A 22,609-nucleotide genomic window follows, 5' to 3' on the forward strand; every position below is an offset into this window, starting at 1 on the left:
GAGCAAGTGTGCGAGAGAGTGAGCAAGTGTACGAGGGAGTGAGCAAGTGTGCAAGAGAGTGAGCAAGTGTACGAGGGAGTGAGCGAGTTTGCGAGTTTGCGAGTGAGTGAGCAAGTGTGCAAGAGAGTGAGCAAGTGTACGAGGGAGTGAGCAAGTGTGCAAGAGAGTGAGCAAGTGTACGAGGGAGTGAGCAAGTGTGCAAGAGAGTGAGCAAGTGTACGAGTGAGTTAGCAAGTGTGCAAGAGAGTGAGCAAGTGTACGAGTGAGTGAGCAAGTGTACGAGTGAGTGAGCAAGTGTGCGAGAGAGTGAGCAAGTGTACGAGTGAGTGAGCAAGTGTGCAAGAGAATGAGCAAGTGTTCAAGAGAGTGAGCAAGTGTATGAGTGAGTGAGCAAGTGTATGAGTAAGTGAGCAACTGTGCGAGAGAGTGAGCAAGTGTACGAGTGAGTGAGCAAGTGTGCGAGAGAGTGAGCAAGTGTACAAGTGAGTGAGCAAGTGTACGAGTAAGTGAGCAACTGTGCGAGAGAGTGAGCAAGTGTACGAGTGAGTGAGCAAGTGTACGAGTGAATGAGCAAGTGTGCGAGAGAGTGAGCAAGTGTACGAGTGAGCGAGTTTGCGAGTTTGCGAGTGAGTGAGCAAGTGTACGAGTGAGCAAGTGTAGGAGTGAGTGAGCAAGTGCGAGAGAGCATGCCAGAGAGTGAGTGAGTTTGTTTGTTTGTTTGTTTATTTATTTAAAAGAGGACAATGTACATTAATTGACATTACAATAATGTAAATGTACCCGAGTTAGCTCAAAAGGGCTAATTTTCATCGGCAGTCCTCCAGCCAGATGTACAGAAAGGCAACCTTAAAAATAATCACAACTATAAATAATTATAAAATTACACACAAAAAAAAAAATTTAAATACACGACAATACAGTTAGCAAATACATTTAGTGTAACTTAGTTTTAAAATATATAAATACACACGAGAGAGTGTGTGAGAGAGTTTGTGAGTGAGTGTGCAAGATAGCGTGCGAGTGGACGAGAGAGTGAGCTAGTCTGCGAGCGTGCGAGAGAGTGAGCGAGTGTGCAAGTGTGTGCGTGTGAGCAAGTGTGCAAGTGAGCGAGTGTGCAAGTGTGTGACTGTGCAAGCAAGTGAGCAAGTGTGCGAGTGTATGAGTGAGTGAGCAAGTGTACGAGTTAGCAAAGTGTGCGGGAGAGTGAGCGAGCAAGTGTACGAGTTAGCGAAGTGTGTGGGAGAGTGAGCAAGTGTACGAGTGAGCGAGTATGCGAGAGAGTGAGCAAGTGTTCGAGTGAGCAAGTGTACGAGTGAGTGAGCAAGTGTGCAAGAGAGTGAGCAAGTGTACGAGGGAGTGAGCAAGTGTGCAAGAGAGTGAGCAAGTGTACGAGGGAGTGAGCAAGTGTGCAAGAGAGTGAGCAAGTGTACGAGTGAGTTAGCAAGTGTGCAAGAGAGTGAGCAAGTGTACGAGTGAGTGAGCAAGTGTACGAGTGAGTGAGCAAGTGTGCGAGAGAGTGAGCAAGTGTACGAGTGAGTGAGCAAGTGTGCAAGAGAATGAGCAAGTGTTCAAGAGAGTGAGCAAGTGTATGAGTGAGTGAGCAAGTGTATGAGTAAGTGAGCAACTGTGCGAGAGAGTGAGCAAGTGTACGAGTGAGTGAGCAAGTGTGCGAGAGAGTGAGCAAGTGTACAAGTGAGTGAGCAAGTGTACGAGTAAGTGAGCAACTGTGCGAGAGAGTGAGCAAGTGTACGAGTGAGTGAGCAAGTGTACGAGTGAATGAGCAAGTGTGCGAGAGAGTGAGCAAGTGTACGAGTGAGCGAGTTTGCGAGTTTGCGAGTGAGTGAGCAAGTGTACGAGTGAGCAAGTGTAGGAGTGAGTGAGCAAGTGTGCGAGAGAGTGAGCAAGTGTACGAGGGAGTGAGCAAGTGTGCAAGAGAGTGAGCAAGTGTACGAGTGAGTTAGCAAGTGTGCAAGAGAGTGAGCAAGTGTACGAGTGAGTGAGCAAGTGTACGAGTGAGTGAGCAAGTGTGCGAGAGAGTGAGCAAGTGTACGAGGGAGTGAGCAAGTGTGCAAGAGAGTGAGCAAGTGTACGAGGGAGTGAGCGAGTTTGCGAGTTTGCGAGTGAGTGAGCAAGTGTGCAAGAGAGTGAGCAAGTGTACGAGGGAGTGAGCAAGTGTGCAAGAGAGTGAGCAAGTGTACGAGGGAGTGAGCAAGTGTGCAAGAGAGTGAGCAAGTGTACGAGTGAGTTAGCAAGTGTGCAAGAGAGTGAGCAAGTGTACGAGTGAGTGAGCAAGTGTACGAGTGAGTGAGCAAGTGTGCGAGAGAGTGAGCAAGTGTACGAGTGAGTGAGCAAGTGTGCAAGAGAATGAGCAAGTGTTCAAGAGAGTGAGCAAGTGTATGAGTGAGTGAGCAAGTGTATGAGTAAGTGAGCAACTGTGCGAGAGAGTGAGCAAGTGTGCGAGAGAGTGAGCAAGTGTACAAGTGAGTGAGCAAGTGTACGAGTAAGTGAGCAACTGTGCGAGAGAGTGAGCAAGTGTACGAGTGAGTGAGCAAGTGTACGAGTGAATGAGCAAGTGTGCGAGAGAGTGAGCAAGTGTACGAGTGAGCGAGTTTGCGAGTTTGCGAGTGAGTGAGCAAGTGTACGAGTGAGCAAGTGTAGGAGTGAGTGAGCAAGTGTGCGAGAGAGTGAGCAAGTGTACGAGTGAGTGAGCAAGTGTACGAGAGAGTGAGCAAGTGTATGAGTGAGTGAGCAAGTGTGCGAGAGAGTGAGCAAGTGTACGAGTGAGCGAGTATGCGAGAGAGTGAGCAATGTACGAGTGAGCAAGTGTAGGAGTGAGTGAGCAAGTGTGCGAGAGAGTGAGCAAGTGTACGAGTGAGTGAGCAAGTGTACGAGTGAGTGAGCAAGTGTACGAGAGAGTGAGCAAGTGTGCGAGAGAGTGAGCAAGTGTGCGAGAGAGTGAGCAAGTGTGCAAGTGAGCGAGTATGCGAGAGAGTGAGCAAGTGTACGAGTGAGCAAGTGTAGGAGTGAGTGAGCAAGTGTGCGAAAGAGTGAGCAAGTGTAGGAGTGAGTGAGCAAGTGTGTGAGAGAGTGCGCAAGTGTACGAGAGAGTGAGCAAGTGTACAAGTGAGTGAGCAAGTGTGCGTGTGAGTGAGTGTGCGAGAGAGTGAGTGAGAGAGTGTGAGTGAGAGAGTGAGCAAGTGTGTGAGTGAGCGAGTGTGCGAGTGAGTGAGTGTGCGAGAGAGTGAGTGAGAGAGTGTGAGTGAGCGAATTCTATTATTGATCTTGTGTGTGTTTGTTATGAGCAGAAGGAGTTTCGTATCCCGGCGGATCAGGGAATCGCGGGTCATGTGGCCACCACTGGGAAGATCCTCAACATTAAGGATGCCTATTCTCATCCCCTGTTTTACCGCGGAGTGGACGACAGCACCGGCTTCAGGACCAGAAACATCCTCTGCTTCCCCATCAAAGACGAAAACGAAGGTCAGTCAATCCTGGAACCATTTCAGGGCAAAACAGAGGCTTTCAGACCTGGAAACACAGCACTAAATATATAAAAATGTAATATGTACGTTTTAGTTTTAGACACCTCCTGTTATCGAGGAGCTGACTTCTGTTAGTTAAAGTGGTTTCACACTGATTTTAAGGAACCATTAGAACCGATTCTGTCAATAATAAACCTGCAGATACTCGTGACTCCTGTAGGCTGAGACTGTAGTGAAGGTTCAGTTCTGAAACACTCTACTAACACAAAACACAGTGCGACATATGTGTGTGTGTGTGTGTGTGTGTGTGTGTGTGTGTGTGTGTGTGTGTGTGTGTGTGTGTGTGTGTGTGTGTGTGTGTGTGTGTGTGATGTTTTGTGCTCTAGTCGTTCTGTGTGCTTGCAGAGATGTTGAGGACAATCAGAGACTTTTGAGTCAAACTGATGTTGACGTGCATCAAATACATGAGCTCCGACACAACAAGAACATCGAACTGAACTGCATGTCCTGACCTCTGTCTGTCTGTCTATCTGTCTGTCTATCTTGTCTGTCCATCTGTCCATCTGTCTGTCCATCTGTCTGCCTGTCTATCTGTCTGTTCATCTGTCTATCTCTCTGTCTGTCTGTCCCTCTGTCTGTCTGTCCATCTGTCTGTCTGTCCATCTGTCTGTCTATCTGTCTGTCTGTCTATCTGTCTGTCCATCTGTCTGTCTACCTGTCTCTCTGTCTCCTGTCTGTCTGACGGTTTGTTCTCCCACAGATGTGATTGGAGTGGCAGAGCTGGTGAATAAGACTAATGGGCCGTGGTTTAACCGCTTCGATGAGGATCTGGCGACGGCCTTCTCCATCTACTGTGGCATCAGCATCGCTCATGTACCAGTTTACACATCACACAAAACACAACAGCTTAAAACATGCATAAATATATTATACTATTTTATTGATATACTTATATCTGTGTGTGTGTGTGTGTGTGTGTGTGTGTGTCAGTCTCTCCTGTATAAGAAGGTCCACGAGGCTCAGTTCCGCAGTCATCTGGCCAATGAGATGATGATGTACCATATGAAGGTGTCGGAGGAAGAGGTCACCAAACTTCTGTACACCGGCCTTGAGCCAGTCCAGAATATCCATCCCAACTTCGCCGAGTTCACTTACACGCCGCGATCTCTGCCCGACGACAGCACGCCTATGGTACCGACACACACCGGACCGGAAATGAGATTTGGGCCGACTGAAGAGAAACTGATTAAGTCTGTTTGTGTCTTGCAGGGCGTTCTGAGCATGTTTGAAGATATGGGCTTCATAAACACCTATAAGATCGACATGCACACATTAGCCAGGTACAGTTACACACACCCGTCTGATTGACAGATGAAGAATTAATTAATTGGGTCTTATTTAATTCTATAAACTAGCCAAATCTAATTCTGTTGTAATATTGTCCTGTTTAACACTGTGAAGCTGCTTTGAAACAATCGGCATTGGAAAAGCGCAATATAAATAAAGTTGAATTTATTTTAGGAATCATCTCAGGTTACGACTGTTGTAACCATGTTACTGTCGAAACAACTCAAATCTTTCAAATATTCATACTCTTGTGTAATCGACGCGCCTAAATAAACCATGCCAGTGATATTTTCTCCTGCAGTACAATAAGTGGAGACCTTAGGAGTATTACCTGGTCTAGGGTATAGAAAGGATTTCACAATGCCTGGTTCCAAACTCCCAACATTAAGGAAAAACTAAAAGCTTGTAAGTCTGCTATTCTTTTGAGAGACGTAATAGCCAAGATGGCCGTCTGCAACTTGACTGGAACCTTCTCAATAGGTTTAAAAGGAGCCTGGGATAGGCCTTCCAATACCACCACCAAGTCCCAGGCTGGCACCCTTAGCCCTAAAGTACCATGAAGGAAACAAGTTACAAATGGCTCTCTCTCTCTCTAAATATATACCACCCAAAGGAGTGTAGTAAGCAGCTATGGCTAATAAATATAGCTTTACAGTGGACAGGTACCCCTTTTCCACCAAGGCAGTGCTTGTGCTAGTTCGGAGACAGAGCCAAGTTTCAAATCAGTTCTTTGTGTTTCCACAGCCAAAGCACCAGCTCCAAGCCAGGAAAAGTGGTTCTTAAGTAGCACCAAAACATTACTGGGCTAGAAGTAAGAACCAATTGGGTCAGCGGCGTTACCGTGATCAACAAGACCAACACAAACTTGTCACCGCCATTTTTTAAATAGCACCTAATCAAGCTAACAGTTGCTCGATTGTAAACTCCATCTATACAATTAATGGAGAGCTGCATGAATGCGTTGGATTCGCTGTGTTTTGATGCCGATGTAGGATCATAAAGCCATGAGCCATTGAGGGAATTAGGCTCGTTCGAGATGGAGACCGATCGCCGTATGACATCAAAGTACAGCGAGCGCAAACAAATCCTTATGCTTTTGAATCGCTCACGCGGTATTTTGATATCATAGGCGGATCGGTCCAAAGCATCTCGATTAAGCCTGGTGTGTTTGTATTTCCCGCTGCCTCGCTAGCATTGCTAAAATGCTAGTGAGAAAGATGAGACGTATACAGTGACGTAAGACCTAGCTCTGTGGTTGCTCTCTAGCATGTGGAAAGCCAAACCGGTTCTTAAAGGCTCTCAAGTCGAACCAACTTAGAACTGACGATAGCACTGGCTCTGACCTAGCACCCGGTTCATTCTGGTGGAAAAGGGGTAATGGATAACCCTGCAGAGAACTGCTCCTGCAGAAACTTCAGCACTGTACCAACTGGGCCGTTAACTGGATGATTCTGGCACCATGAAATGAAAACTCTCCAGTTCAGGGCATACAGTTTCCTCGTGGAGTGAGCTCTGGAGTGAAGAATGGTCTGAACAACCAAAGAGCTACCTGAGTCTATGACCCTAACTCTTCCTCTTCCACAGTTCTGGGTGGGGTTGAAAGATTAAGTCCCTTCTGAAACAGAAGGTTCCTCCTGATCAGAACCTCCCAAAAGATCCATCGAGGAGGGACACGATACATAACCAAAGTACAAAGGCATCTGCACGTAACATTAATCATGCAAATATTGTTGCCCCTCTGGGAAAACCTTTTGATATGTACAGCAGCCCAAAAGGTATCACATTGGACACAGCTGGAACCAGACACAACTGTCTCTGAAACTGGAGAAAGTATACTCTTCTCTGCATTCAATCTTGGTGCTCATATGGGCGAGAATGACATCTCAATGATGAACTGCCAGCTGTTCCGACTGAGATTAAATCAACCAGTCATCTTTATAGTTGAGCACGCAAATGCCTTGGAATCGTAATGGAGCCAGTGCTGCACACACGCGTTTTGTGAAGTGGCTGGGTGACAGGGAAGGAAGAATCCGATATTGATATGCTTTGCCCCAGAAGTGAACCTCAGGAACTTCCTGTGTTGTGGAAGGCCCCCAGAAGTGAACCTCTGGAATGTCCTGTGTTGGGGAAGGCCCCCAGAAGTGAACCTCTGGAACGTCCTGTGTTGTGGAAGGCCCCCAAAAGTGAACCTCAGGAACTTCCTGTGTTGTGGAAGGCCCCCAAAAGTGAACCTCTGGAATGTCCTGTGTTGTGGAAGGCCCCCAAAAGTGAACCTCAAGAACCTCCTGTGTTGTGGAAGGCCCCCAAAAGTGAACCTAAGGAACTTCCTATGTTGTGGAAGGCCCCCAAAAGTGAACCTCAAGAACCTCCTGTGTTGTGGAAGGCCCCCAAAAGTGAACCTGTGGAACGTCCTGTGTTGGGGAAGGCCCCCAAAAGTGAACCTCAGGAACTTCCTGTTTTGTGGAAAGCCCCCAGACGTGAACCTCTGGAATGTCCTGTGTTGTGGAAGGCCCCCAAAAGTGAACCTCAAGAACCTCCTGTGTTGTGGAAGGCCCCCAAAAGTGAACCTAAGGAACTTCCTGTGTTGTGTAAGGCCCCCAAAAGTGAACCTCAAGAACCTCCTGTGTTGTGGAAGGCCCCCAAAAGGGAACCTCAAGAACCTCCTGTGTTGTGACAGGCCCCCAAATGTGAACCTCAGGAACGTCCTGTGTTGTGGAAGGCCCCCAAACGTAAATCTCAAGAACCTCCTGTGTTGCGGAAGGCCCCCAAAAGTGAACATCAGGAACTTCCTGTGTTGTGACAGGCCCCCAAAAGTGAACCTCAAGAACCTCCTGTGTTGTGGAAGGCCCCCAAAAGTGAACCTCAAGAACCTCCTGTGTTGTGGAAGGCCCCCAAAAGTGAATCTCAAGAACCTCCTTTGTTGTGGAAGGCCCCCAAAAGTGAACCTCAGGAACTTCCTGTGTTGGGGAAGGCCCCCAGAAGTGAACCTCTGGAACGTCCTGTGTTGTGGAAGGCCCCCAAAAGTGAACCTCAAGAACCTCCTGTGTTGTGGAAGGCCCCCAAAAGTGAACATCAGGAACTTCCTGTGTTGTGACAGGCCCCCAAAAGTGAACCTCAAGAACCTCCTGTGTTGTGGAAGGCCCCCAAAAGTGAACCTGTGGAACGTCCTGTGTTGGGGAAGGCCCCCAAAAGTGAACCTCAGGAACTTCCTGTTTTGTGGAAAGCCCCCAGACGTGAACCTCTGGAATGTCCTGTGTTGTGGAAGGCCCCCAAAAGTGAACCTCAAGAACCTCCTGTGTTGTGGAAGGCCCCCAAAAGTGAACCTAAGGAACTTCCTGTGTTGTGTAAGGCCCCCAAAAGTGAACCTCAAGAACCTCCTGTGTTGTCGAAGGCCCCCAAAAGTGAACCTAAGGAACTTCCTGTGTTGTGGAAGGCCCCCAAAAGTGAACCTCAAGAACCTCCTGTGTTGTGGAAGGCCCCCAAAAGGGAACCTCAAGAACATCCTGTGTTGTAAAAGGCCCCCAAAAGTGAACCTCAGGAACTTCCTGTGTTGGGGAAGGCCCCCAAAAGTGAATCTCAAGAACCTCCTGTGTTGTGGAAGGCCCCCAAAAGTGAACATCAGGAACTTCCTGTGTTGTGACAGGCCCCCAAAAGTGAACCTCAAGAACCTTCTGTGTTGTGGAAGGCCCCCAAAAGTAAACCTCAAGAACCTCCTGTGTTGTGGAAGGCCTCCTAAAGTGAACCTCAAGAACCTCCCGTGTTGTGGAAGGCCCCCAAAAGTGAACATCAGGAACTTCCTGTGTTGTGGAAGGCCCCCTAAAGTGAACCTCAAGAACCTCCTGTTTTGTGAAAGGCACCCTAAAGTGAACATCAGGAACCTCCTGTGTTGTAGAAGGCCCCCAAAAGTGAACATCAGGAACTTCCTGTGTTGTGACAGGCCCCCAAAAGTGAACCTCAAGAACCTTCTGTGTTGTGGAAGGCCCCCAAAAGTAAACCTCAAGAACCTCCTGTGTTGTGGAAGGCCTCCTAAAGTGAACCTCAAGAACCTCCCGTGTTGTGGAAGGCCCCCAAAAGTGAACATCAGGAACTTCCTGTGTTGTGGAAGGCCCCCTAAAGTGAACCTCAAGAACCTCCTGTTTTGTGAAAGGCACCCTAAAGTGAACATCAGGAACCTCCTGTGTTGTAGAAGGCCCCCAAAAGTGAACATCAGGAACTTCCTGTGTTGTGGAAGGCCCCCAAAAGGGAAAAATAATCTTGTTTTCTGTTTGAATTAAGATAATTATTCTCACCCCATTGGCAGATTATTTTTCTTATTTCAAGCAAAAACTCTCTTCATTTTGAGTTATTTTCCCCAAAACAAGACAATTACTTTTGCTTGTCTAGTAAATACTTCTTGTTTTAAGAATTTTTAGATGTTTGGACTAGACACAAGACAAAAATACTGAGTAAGAAGAGCATTTTTTTGCAGTGTGTGGTCCGGCACAGCTCTTTTATAACGTTTAGGCTTACACCCTCGCCCTCATCAAGGTCTTTAAGCAGGTGAGCCAGGTATGCCGGCAAAATTCGACATGGTGTGCAGACATGACCTGCCGCCGAATAAACTTTACCCACCAAAGCCGAAGTAGGTCTGGTGGGTAACGTCAGGGCATTCAGGGACAATGATGACCCAGGGAAACCCACACGGGCCAGCCTTCGCTCCCCACGTGCATCAATGAGCCTTGGCCGCCCATGACCCTGTGACCGGTTCTCCACTGGTCCTTCCTTGGAGCACTTTTGATAGATACTGACCACTGCAGACCGGGAACAGCCCACAAGAGCTGCAGTTTTGGAGATGCTCAGACCCAGTCGTCTAGCCGTCACAATCTGGCCAAACTCGCTCAAATCCTTACGGTTGCCCATTTCTCCTGCTTCACACACATCAACTCTGAGGAGAACATGTTCACTTTTTGCCTAATATATCCCACCCACTAACAGGAGCCGTGATGAAGAGATCATCAGTGTTATTCACCAGTCATAATGTTATGCCTGATCGGTGTCTATGTTAATAAAACATTTTTGATGGTAAAAAAATATCCTGAGACCGTGACACACAGTCATGTCTTCTGGTTTTTCTTGTCAAACACATGTTGGGGTAAACACACTTTGACAGTCATCTGTTGATCTCATGTATATTTCATCACTATCTCACCTGAGCAAGGACTCGCTGATGCTGAGGCGGTTGCCAGGCAATGGAGCATCTCATCTATAAGTCATATTTGACATCATGGGATGTTAGACTTCAGGCTGATGGAGTGTCGATCAACTGAGAGGAATCAACAGTGAGGTCCGTGTGAGAATAAACGGTGCTGTGGATTTTTCTGGTTGTTCAGGTTCTGTCTGATGGTGAAGAAGGGCTACAGAGACCCTCCGTACCACAACTGGATGCACGCGTTCTCCGTCTCACACTTCTGCTACCTGCTGTACAAGAACCTGGAACTATCCAACTACCTCGAGTAAGAACACACACACCGCACGCACGCACGTGCACACACACACACACACACACACACACACACACACACACACACACACACACAAACACAGGCACACACACACACACACACACACACACACACACACACACACACACACACACACACACACACACACACACACACACAAAAACATAATTTATTATGATTATAAATCCATTTACATTATGGGGACCGCTGGCTGCTGATCTCAGGTTTATGTTACATTGTCAGGACATTTGGTCAGTGAAATATAAACAAGTACACACACACACACACACTTTTTTGTAGTGAAGATGTGTCTCCGTTTGTGATCGGTGTGTGTTTCTGGCAGAGATATAGAGATTCTGGCGCTGTTTGTGTCCTGCATGTGTCACGATCTGGACCATCGAGGAACCAACAACTCCTTTCAGGTCGACTCGGTACGTCCCAGAAACTCCTGCGCTGTGGAAACCTCGAGCGCTTCAGACGCAAAACATTAATCTCTTCATTTATGGTTTTGTTTTCTCCAGCAATCCGTCCTGGCGGCGCTTTACAGCTCAGAGGGCTCTGTGATGGAGGTACACACTGAACACCTGCGGCCCTCTGCTGCCCTCTGCTGCTTAACTGACTCAAACACACGCAGTGTGTGTGTGTGTGTGAGAGAGAGAGAGAGAGAGAGAGAGAGAGAGAGAGCTTGAGAATGTGTGTGTGAGAGAGAGTGAGAGTTTGCATGTGTGCATCTGAGTGTGTGTGTGTGTGTGTGTGTGTGTGTGTGTGTGTGTGTGTGTGTGTGTGTGTGTGTGTGTGTGTGTGAGAGAGAGAGAGAGAGAGAGAGAGAGAGAGCTTAAGAATAAGTGTGTGAGAGAGAGATTGCATGTGTGCATCTGAACACCTGCTGCCCTCTGCTGCTTAACTGACTCCAACACACTCAGAGTTTGTGTGTGTGTGTGTGTGTGTGTGTGTGTGTGTGTGTGTGTGTGTGTGTGTGTGTGTGTGTGTGTGTGTGTGTGTGTGTGTGTGTGTGTGTGTGTGTGATGGGTAGGTTTAGGGGCAGTGTAAGGGGATAGTAAATACGGTTTGTACAGTATAAAAACCATTACGCCTATGGAATGTCCCCATATGTCACAAAAAAAGAAATAATAATTTGTTTGTGTGTGTGTGTGTGTGTGTGTGTGTGTGTGTGTGTGTGTGTGTGTGTGTGTGTGTGTGTGTGTGTGTGTGTGTGTGTGCGTGTGTGTGTGTGTGTGTGTGTGTGTGTGTTACAGAGACATCACTTTGCTCAGGCCATCGCGATCCTCAACACACACGGCTGCAACATCTTTGAGAAGTTCTCCAGAAAGGTCCGTCAGTAATGCTTCTGGCTTTGGTTGTTTTGGACACTGAGGTCCGTCTTCTGACTCTTCCCGTTTTCAGGACTATCAGCGGATGCTGGATCTGATCCGAGACATCATTCTGGCCACAGATTTGGCTCATCACCTGAGGATCTTCAAGGACCTGCAGAAGATGGCCGACGGTGAGACGCCAGAGGATCAGCTTCATTATATCGCTGCTCTTCAGCTTTTAACTAATGATTACATTTATTTATTTTTTAAGTCAAAACATTTTTTTCCCCATAAAAATAAAAGTAAAAAAAATATATGTTTTATATGCATTTTTTTAAATTATAATGAAATTTAAAAAAATAAAAAATAATAATAAAATAAATGTTGAAAAAGTACGTTTTATTTTTTTATAACAAAATATTTTAAGGTGAAAATTTTAATAAAATAAAAGTAAAAAAAAATAGGTTATTTTTCTTTTTAAATAATACAAATATTAAAAGTTGATAAAAATAAGTTTGATTATATATATATATATATATATATATATATATATATATATATATATATATATATATATATATATATATATATATATATAATAAAAAATAAATGTTTGGTTTTTATTTTTAAATATAATATAATTAAATAAAAAAAGATTATATTTATTTTAATGAATTATAATGAAAGTTTAATACATTTAAATAATAATAATAATAATAATAATAAATGTTGAAAAAATATGTTTTATTTAAAAAAAACTTAAAAAAAAACGTTGTTCATGTCACAAATGACACGAAATGTGTACATATACATTGATAAAAAAGTTAATTTTGTAAAATAAAATAATAATGCAAATAAACATGTAACTAACTAATTGGGGACACTAAAATTAAGATCTGAGTTATTCAACTAAATATACAAATAACATTAATGAATGAGGTCTTATTTATTTCTATAAACTATAATACTGAACTGCCAGCATTGTCTCTCTGTGATAAATTAAAATAAGCTGATAACATCACTGTTTACTCCAGAACGACTGTACAGCCAAATCTAATTCTGCTGCAGTATTGTCCTGTTTAACACTGAAGCTGCTCTGACACAATCGGCGCTGGAGAAGAGCGATAGAAATAAAGATGATTGATTGATTGATAATAATAAAATATCATATCAGTTCTGCAAAATGGAATAAAAATACAGATAACTAAAAGCCCAGTGAGACCAAGTGTTGTAATTATGGAGAGCTGAAGATGAAACCCATCGTGTGTTTACAGTCGGCTATAACTCGAAGAACCAAACGCATCGCAGTCTGCTGCTCTGCCTGCTCATGACCTCCTGCGACCTCTCTGACCAGACCAAAGGCTGGAAGACCACCAGGAAGATCGCGGTAACACACACACACACACACACACACACACGCACACACACACACACACACACACTCACACACACACACACACACACACACACACACACACACACACACACACACACACACACACACACACACACACACACACACACACACACACACACACACACACACACACACACTCACTCACTCACGCACTCACTCTTCTGTGGTTGTTTTGCAGGAGTTGATCTATAAGGAGTTTTTCTCTCAGGGTGATTTGGTGAGTTCAGCTTGATTTACACTTGCTGTGGCGTGTGGCCTTCAGCTCTGACATATGGCTGAAAACTATTACTGAAAAGAAAAGAAACATGTAAAGAACATATAAAGATAAAAACGGTACAATACTTATACATCACTGTTGAAAAGATGCTGAATATTCAGTGCCGATATCAATATTGATTTCCAAAATTATAATCTTGATTCCCCGAATACGTTTTGTTTCTCATGAATAACTTTATAGATTTGAAAGCGGAAACTCAAACGGAGCAAATATAAGAAATTTGGAGCAGATTCTGATATTGATATGAAATTCTGATGCTTGTAATGTAAATCGATGAGACCTTTATAATGACATGTAAATATCAGTATTATTGGCAGATATTGATATTGATTTGTCTAAGTAAGTTTTTTCTGTTTTTAAAACATTATAATGCAATGCAGTGCAACGATGATTGACAGATGAACCTTCATTAACAGCCTGATGATCATATTTCATACTCATGATTTCAATAATAAATGATGTCTGCATGAATTCCAACAAATATATTATTATTAATAATAATATTAAATTAGAAAATGTTAAAAAGTTTATATTCACGTCATAAATAACAAATAATTTGTACATATACATTTAAAAAAAGAGTTAATTTTGAGGTCTGGATAATCAAGTTTCTGCTTCAGTCCAATTTAAACATGGATAAAAATATGATAAATGATAACAAATGATAACAATATGATAAAAAGTGATTCTCGTGTTTTCTTGATAAGATCAGTGCAGATTAGCCCGGTTTATCAGATCACGTTGAGCGTTTTGAGCCATATCATAAATATGGTACAGTATGATTCATATTTCTGAGAGCAAGCAGACTGAAAGCAGCTGTGTGTTTGCAGGAGAAGGCGATGGGAAATAGACCCAGTGAGATGATGGACCGTGAGAAAGCCTACATCCCTGAACTCCAGATCAGCTTCATGGAACACATCGCCATGCCCATATACAAGTGAGAGCTACGCTCATTACATATGAATGTGGCGCATGTTTAACCCTTAAATACATACCTCTGGTCGTTAGCAACCCGAGACCTCATTCACTACCCTCCTCCTCGTTCATTTTTTAAAATTAGACATCAACATTCTTAGTATTCCTCAATCAATCCATTTTAAGCAATATAGCAAGAAAAAATATTACAATTATATTTGAATGCCTGTTTTTCCACTAGTTTTTGGTCAAAATCGAATAGGGTCGCTAACGACCCGAGTGTGTAAGAGTACGTATATTTTTTTTTTGCAGAATAATAAATTATTCTATAATGACAAAATAGGTGCAATTCACATTTATTGGATGACATGGGGGTGAGGAAATGTTCGGCAAAAAAACCGCTGTTTTAAGGTCTTTCTTTATGCAATAATGCTATCTTTCTACAAATGCGATAAACCTCTAGTTTTGCTTTCAGCTGCACTATCTATCTATCTATCTATCTATCTATCTATCTATCTATCTATCTATCTATCTATCTATCTATCTATCTATCTATCTATCTATCTATCTATCTATCTATCTATCTATCTACCTACCTATCTACCTACCTGTCTGTCTGTCTGTCTGTCTGTCTGTCTGTCTGTCGCTCTCTCTCTTTCTCTCTCTCTCTCTCTCTCTCTCTCTCTCTCTCTCTCTCTCTCTCTCTCTCTCTCTCTCTCTCTCGTAACTCTGATGTTGTTTCTCAGGCTCCTGCAGGAGCTGTTCCCGCGCGCGGCTGAGCTGTACGAGCGAGTGGCCGCCAACCGCGAGCAATGGGCCAAAGTCTCCAACAAGTTCACCATCCGCGGCCTGCCTAGCAACAACTCGCTGGACTTCCTGGATGAGGAGTTCGAGCTGCTGCAGTCTCAGGGCGCCTTCGGAGACGACTCGCACCGCATGAACGGATGCCTGGACGACGACTGCCAAAAACACGACCAGTGAGGTCACTGGGGGCAAAGGTCATGGGGCGGAGATCCGTCTCGCTAAAAAATGCAGTGGAAAGGTTCGTCGTCACCTTTTTGCCGTTGCGGGACGGATGGCGTTGCACAGTCAGCGGAGCGTGTGACGTTTGGACAGAAAAATAGAGGGAATTTGCCTAAAACTGTTACATCCTCAGTGGCCCTGAACTTATGTGATTGATTGAATTCCTAAATGCTAAAATGAAACATTGTGTCTGCTGAGAGTTCTAAAATGAAAAATTGTGTCTGCTGAGAGTTCTAAAATGAAACAGAGACAGAACATATTTAGGCCACGCCCAGGTGGGGGGTGGGAACAATCCAACTCTCTCCATTGACTTTGTATTGCGTGAAACGGTCGCCTCGTCTTTTCTTATTTATAACAATAAACAGAACAATGTCTAAAAGCTGATACGTGACAAGGTGTACAGCAAACAAGCTAAAAAACACATAACTAAGTTTTTATAAGCTGTCGATAGCAAACAACGAGCGTTTAAGGAGATAAAAGTGCACACAGGCAATAAGACATGAAGCTGCAGCAGAAGAATGGGTCCATTTTGGGATCCTGACACTCAGTATGTCTCAGTATGTCTACGTGTGCAGTAAACATGTTGTCAAATATCCAAATGTCAGTTTTATATATTATATTTCCTGTCGCTGATTACTTTACCCTCCAGTGGGCGTAGTTCTCAGTGTAATATAACATGTCGCGCTCAGACTCAAGTGCCTGTATCCACTTTTGTGCCCTTAAACACTCGTTTTTTGGGTCAACAGCTTATAAATACTTCTGGGTTTTTGGTTCTGGGTTTTTTAGTTCGTTTTCTGTACACCTTGTCACATATCAGCTTTTAGACATTGATAGTTTTTTTGTAATAATTGAGAAATGACAAGGAGGCGCATCCCGCAATAGAAAGTTAATGGAGACGGTTGGTTTGTTTCCCCCCGGTGGGCATGGCTTCAGATTATGACGCGTGTCGCTCTGTCTCTATTGTGTCAGCTTAGAGTTCTAAAATGAAACATTGTGTCAGTTTAGAGTTCTAAAATGAAACATTGTGTCAGCTTAGAGTTCTAAAATGAAACATTGTGTCAGCTTAGAGTTCTAAAATGAAACATTGTGTCAGCTTAGAGTTCTAAAATGAAACATTGTGTCAGTTTAGAATTCTAAAATGAAACATATCAGCTGAGAGTTCTAAAATGAAACATTGTGTCAGCTGAGGGTTCTAAAATGAAACATTGTGTCAGTTTAGAGTTCTAATGAAACATTGTGTCAGCTTAGAGTTCTAAAATGAAACATTGTGTCAGCTGAGGGTTCTAAAATGAAACATTGTGTCAGTTTAGATTTCTAAAATGAAACATTGTGTCAGTTTAGAGTTCTAAAATGAAACATTGTGTCAGTTTAGAGTTCTAAAATGAAACATTGTGTCAGTTTAGAGTTCTAATGAAACATTGTGTCAGTTTAGAGTTCTAATGAAACATTGTGTCAGTTTAGAGTTCTAATGAAACATTGTGTCAGTTTAGAGTTCTAAAATGAAACATTGTGTCAGTTTAGAGTTCTAATGAAACATTGTGTCAGTTTAGAGTTCTAATGAAACATTGTGTTAGTTTAGAATTCTAAAATGAAACATTGTGTTGGTTTAGAGTTCTAAAATGAAACATTGTGTAAGTTTAGAGTTCTAAAATGAAACATTGTGTCAGTTTAGAGTTCTAATGAAACATTGTGTCAGTTTAGAGTTCTAAAATGAAACATTGTGTCAGTTTAGAGTTCTAAAATGAAACATTGTGTCAGTTTAGAGTTCTAAAATGAAACATTGTGTCAGTTTAGAGTTCTAAAATGAAACATTGTGTCAGTTTAGAGTTCTAAAATGAAACATTGTGTCAGTTTAGAGTTCTAATGAAACATTGTGTCAGTTTAGATTTCTAATGAAACATTGTGTCAGTTTAGAGTTCTAATGAAACATTGTGTTAGTTTAGAATTCTAAAATGAAACATTGTGTTGGTTTAGAGTTCTAAAATGAAACATTGTGTAAGTTTAGAGTTCTAAAATGAAACATTGTGTTGGTTTAGAGTTCTAAAATGAAACATTGTGTAAGTTTAGAGTTCTAAAATGAAACATTGTGTCAGTTCTGTCAGCTGAGAGTTCTAAAGCAAACAATTCCAGTGTTACAGTTTTTAGAACTTATTGTTTCAATGCAGCTTCAAAGTAACAAACTCATGTAACAGAATCACTAATGCAAACGTCATCAAATTAGCTCAGAAAAGTCATGATTGTTTTCCCACCGTTTACCAGGAGAAGCTGAAGGAAAACTAAGCCACACAGACATTTGTCAGACGAATGGATAATTAATCAACTGATTGCGTCTCTCAGGCGTCAGGTCTCCTCATTTACACCGGGGAAAGCAAGATTTCTTCATTCCCCAAATCCCCAAACAATCATATGAAATCTGAGCGTGGCAAACGGAGAGAGACACACGGAGCTTCTGAAGCTCTGTACATACAGATGTGTGTTTTAAAGGGCTACGCGCGTGGCCCTCACACTTTTCTTTCTCAGGATGGCAGAATGTGTGCGTCAAATGGATCTTGCCTTACAAATGTTTGCGTTGCCTTCCTGAGGGACTTTAAACCAGATATACGTATGTGTAAAACATTCAGTCTGTCTGTGCACAGTTCTGAAGCTACATGGATATATCTATCTGCGGTGTGTAAATGTGTGTTTGCACAGGTGTGACTGTAAGTGCATTTGCCAAAATCTGCAGAGGAACTGAACACGGAGAAGGTGATGATGATGATGATGATGATGATGATGATGATGATGTCCGTTTTATGAAAAAGCTAGTTTTTCTCGCTCACGGGTCGCCATGTGTGAATTTTGCAAAGCTCTACCATATTTCACTCTAAAATCAAAAGAATAAAACAAATGATAGGAAGCCTGTTTTTAGGACCATTAAGATTGTTCTCATCGTAACATAAAATTAACCCTTTCCTGATATCATATTGATATCATATGTTTCTGTGTGTATATATATGTGTGTGTGTGTGTGTGTGTGTGTGTGTGTGTGTGTGTGTGTGTGTGTGTGTGTGTGTGTGTGTGTGTGTGTGTGTGTGTGTGTGTGTGTGTGTGTGTGTGTGTAATTAATTACATGATAAGGCAATCTATTCATCTAATCAAATTTATTTGTGAGAAATTACCCCAAAAGATCCTTTATAGTCATTATTGTGTCAAATGACACTTGATTCAATAGAATTTATTACACATACAATGTCTGTTTAATGTTATTTTTACTATAGTTATAGTAATATTTTTTAATTAACTGAGCTTTTATGTTCATTTTATTTGTTATTTCATAATGTGCTTTTGTCATATTTAAATTTGTTATATTTATATTTATATTTAGGTTTAGTTTTTTTTTATTTCAGTTTTAGTTTATTTATAGCTAATAGTTTTTGTGTTTCAACTTGAAGTCAAATATAACCATTACTTGGAAAAACTCCACCGAAAATTACAAATGTTGCCATGACCATAAACTTTGTAGCTTTAGATAATGTTAATAACCCTTGTATGTGTGTACGTAGGTCACCCCCCCCCCCCCCACACACACACACACACACACATACACTTTTGTCAAAATGTAAAAATAGGCAGATAAGTGTTATCTGGTGAAAAAAAAATATGTCGTGGATAGTATAACCACTATATGGCAGCAGAGGCCTATTTTTAAACAGGGTTGAGAAAACCTTTTACTCATTTTCAGGTATAATTACTTTTAATAGGTATTGCATTTGGAGTTATATTTAGACATTATCAAAGGTGTGTGTGAGTGTGAGTGTGAGTGTGAGTGTGTGTGTGTGTGTGTGTGTGTGTGTGTGTGTGTGTGTGTGTGTGTGTGTGTGTGTGTGTGTCAGTGCAAAAATATTAATGGTCCTAAAAACGTCTCCATGGAAACCTTGTATTTCGATCTTGATTTTTGATGAAATATGCCAGTTCGGCCGGGATTGTGCTGATGTTTTACTGTAAGATTTCTGCGAGTCTGACATTGTTTCAGAAAATGCAACTCTCTTTGTCATCAGAGCTTAACGTAAAAACACACGAGTAAAAAACTACTGTTTCGCTGAGCCAGAGATCCAAACACACACCTTCTGCTTCAAGAAAAACTAGCTGTGAAGATTTGTGTTTTAGATATTTATGATAAATCCTCAGTCCGGTGTTACAGTGTAAGGAAATGTTATGGATTTCTGGCTTAGAACATTTAATTTTTTCTAACGATTTCTGCTGTATTTCAAAGAAAAAAAATACATATATTAAAAAAAAAACATGCTGGCAGTCAACTTTAAATAATTTAAATGTTTTCTTATAGAGTTTCTTATTTCTCCATTGTATTTTAAGTTGATTATTACAGATGCTATTGTTTTCTTGTGCAATAAGTGGTTTTCGCGTCGCCTCGTGTACATAACATCCATTTCTACAGGATTACTTTTTACACACACTTTGATTCTATTTTCTGGTATTTGTACACGTTTGTACTGTAGGTGACGGTAAATAATATTGTTTTTCTTTTGTTTGGAATAAAAGCGTTCTCTCGTGTCACTTCTGCTGTAAAAGCTCTTTCTCATGACCGAATCATTGAGGGTTTGGTTTTGGCTTCACTAAATCCATCACAAACGAAACAGGTTTGAGTTTCATTGCTAATGCTTTACAGTAAAATTAGTTAACATGAACTAACATAATCAATGCATCTAAGGCATTCATTAGTTTTAACATTTTCTAATATTACTAAAAACTAAACATAATGGCCTGGTTTCACATACGAGGGCTTAGATAACAAAAATTAATAAATATTGTAAAACATAAATAAAAGAATTGCTCTTTTTTTACTTTATTTAATGCATTATTAACTAACGGGACATTATTGTGAAGTGTGACTGTATTTTTGAACTAACATGAACAGAGATGATCAGATATTGTGAGATAAAGCATTAATGTCAACAAATGACACCATATTACTGTAATATTGCACTGTATAAAATTATTTTAAAAATAAGTTACCAGTTCCCTTAAATGAGTTCATTGAAATAAAAAAATTGAGTTAATACAACGAATATTTTTGAGAATCAACAACCTTTATTTAATATTATTAAAAGATTCTGTAAGCATATTGGGTAATTGTGTGTTTTATTTGTGATGACGCAGCCAAATTGTGCTATTTTTATGATTTATCACATTTTTATTTGGTTCAGATACAATGATATTTTGAGTTTATATTCATTAAACCAATTTCCTTCATTGTGTCAACTCAAATTTTCATTTCAATAAACTCAAAATTTGAAGCTTACTAGGTTACTTACTTTTTAAAGTTAAACCAAAAATATTTTTTACAGTGTATAAATAAATGTCTGTGTTTTCTAGTCATTAATGCTGAACAGTCTAACACACGTTTGTGTAGATATTGTTCAGGTTGATTGTGTCTTTAACTCACAGGAAGTTTGGAAATATGAATGAAAATATAAATAACTTATATTTGTTTTTGCTCAGTCGAAACAACCACAAACACACTTCATTCGTGTGATTTTTATTCAGCGCTGTAAAAAATAAATTTTAAACATTTTAAAGTCATTCTGAGCACCAGTGTATGAACACGAACACACACACACACACACACACACACACACACACACACACACACACACACACACACACACACACACACACACACACACAGAGTTTTCTTTTTTAATGTGTTATATTCATGAAACCGGTCTCATCTCACCTTTTCTCCATCACAGAAAAACACAATTTTCCAACATAAATACATGTAAACGTCATAATAAAAGCCAACACTTTACAATAAGGTCTCATTTGCATTAAAGGGTTAGTTCACCCAAAAATTAAATTGGATTTGGATTGCTTGTTAAACTGCTGAAATCACAATCCGAATCATGAATCGATTCACTGACTCATAACGGTTCGAATCATGAATCGATTCTCTGACTCATAACGGTCCGAATCATGAATCGATTCTTTGACTCATAACGGTCCGAATCATGAATCGATTCTCTGACTCATAACGGTCCGAATCATGAATCGATTCACTGACTCATAACGGTTCGAAGCTTTGTTCTGAAATCGGCCATCACTATATAAGTCGTTATTTAGTGTTTTTGCGCACTAACTCTATTCTGGCCTCTTCATCAATGATTGTAGAGCCGCTGTAGTGAGATGGGCTTTGTAACGACGTCTTTAGTGCCTTTATGGGTCTTGAGAGAGGAAATGACATTGGTGTCAATGAAGGCCTTTCTGAGCCATCGGATTTCAACACTAATATTGGGTCGGATTAAGGGATGTAGAATAAACTCATGCAGAATAAGGCATTAACTTCTAAAGCTCATATTAATGCCTTATTCTGCATGAGCTTATTCTACATCCCTTGATCCGACCCAATACCTAAACTTAACCGCTACAGAAACTACCTTACTAACTATTAATAAGCAGTAAATTAGGAGTTTATTGAGGCAAAAGTCGGAGTTAATAGTGAATATGTGTTCCTCATGCTAAAGTGTTACCGTATGTACTTAACGAGGGCTAAAAGAGTATGTACTATATAACCTGAATGCGATCTGGATACAATCCCCCATGATGCTTTGCTTTTATTGATATTTATTTGTATGCAATTTTGACAGTTGTATTTTTTATATCTTGGGGAAAAAAAGGTATGATCGACAGGTGCACTAACATCAGTAACTCGACATATTGACAGTGATATTTAATTCTTTTTAGTTAACTTTACTTAATGTCTTAATTATAAAAGATCGAATAATCTGTACTATTCACATAATAGTCCTTGATTACTCGGAAAACCCAAGATAAGATTAATAGATTGGTTTGAGTGCCATTTTGTCAAAAAAAGAAAAAGAAAAGAAAAAGTCACCATTATGGAGATCAGTGTTACCTTTGGTTGGGCTTTGGAACATTCACATTATTGTGATTATCTTCCTACACTCAAAAAACATTTTAAAATAATGATACATTAGATTTACTTATTTTGTTATGTCAACAAGCTCCATGTAACTGGGTTATGTTGAATTTAATTAACATTGTTTATTTCAGTAAATGTAAGTTGTTGTTTTTTTTTAACATGAGGTTAATTCAATGCCATTTAGTTGAATACAGGTTAACAGGTTTAGGTTAACATTCTTAATTTTGTCCAAAACTATTAAATTAATTTATTCTAATATGAATATCAAACAAAAACCATAACAAGTAATCAAGTTTAATTACAAATGTACAAATGTCATCGATACCTTTTACAAATGTTATTGGCTAGCCTGAAGATGGTTTAGTTACATCCATTGCATGCCCAACGTCGTTTT

At 41.1% G+C, this 22,609-nt stretch overlaps 1 protein-coding gene across 7 annotated transcripts in view; it reads left to right on the plus strand.

Moving 5' to 3' along the window:
• The window catches only part of LOC137084928 (cGMP-dependent 3',5'-cyclic phosphodiesterase), a 165,176-nt gene extending 145,347 nt beyond the window's left edge, over positions 1–19,829 (plus strand). For all 7 annotated transcript variants that reach the window (XM_067451491.1, XM_067451495.1, XM_067451493.1 and 4 more), the window contains 13 exons: positions 3,306–3,480; positions 4,243–4,355; positions 4,473–4,673; positions 4,752–4,822; positions 10,199–10,321; positions 10,674–10,761; positions 10,852–10,899; positions 11,587–11,661; positions 11,735–11,834; positions 12,918–13,030; positions 13,239–13,277; positions 14,168–14,274; positions 14,999–19,829. In XM_067451491.1, the coding sequence (XP_067307592.1) occupies positions 3,306–3,480; positions 4,243–4,355; positions 4,473–4,673; positions 4,752–4,822; positions 10,199–10,321; positions 10,674–10,761; positions 10,852–10,899; positions 11,587–11,661; positions 11,735–11,834; positions 12,918–13,030; positions 13,239–13,277; positions 14,168–14,274; positions 14,999–15,233 (1,488 nt within the window). In that variant the 3' untranslated portion in view covers positions 15,234–19,829. The remainder of the gene's footprint in view (positions 1–3,305; positions 3,481–4,242; positions 4,356–4,472; positions 4,674–4,751; positions 4,823–10,198; positions 10,322–10,673; positions 10,762–10,851; positions 10,900–11,586; positions 11,662–11,734; positions 11,835–12,917; positions 13,031–13,238; positions 13,278–14,167; positions 14,275–14,998) is intronic.
• Positions 19,830–22,609: the final 2,780 nt, after the last annotated feature.

Source organism: Pseudorasbora parva, chromosome 8 (genome assembly GCF_024679245.1).
Source record: "Pseudorasbora parva isolate DD20220531a chromosome 8, ASM2467924v1, whole genome shotgun sequence".
NCBI classification, from domain to species: domain Eukaryota; kingdom Metazoa; phylum Chordata; class Actinopteri; order Cypriniformes; family Gobionidae; genus Pseudorasbora; species Pseudorasbora parva.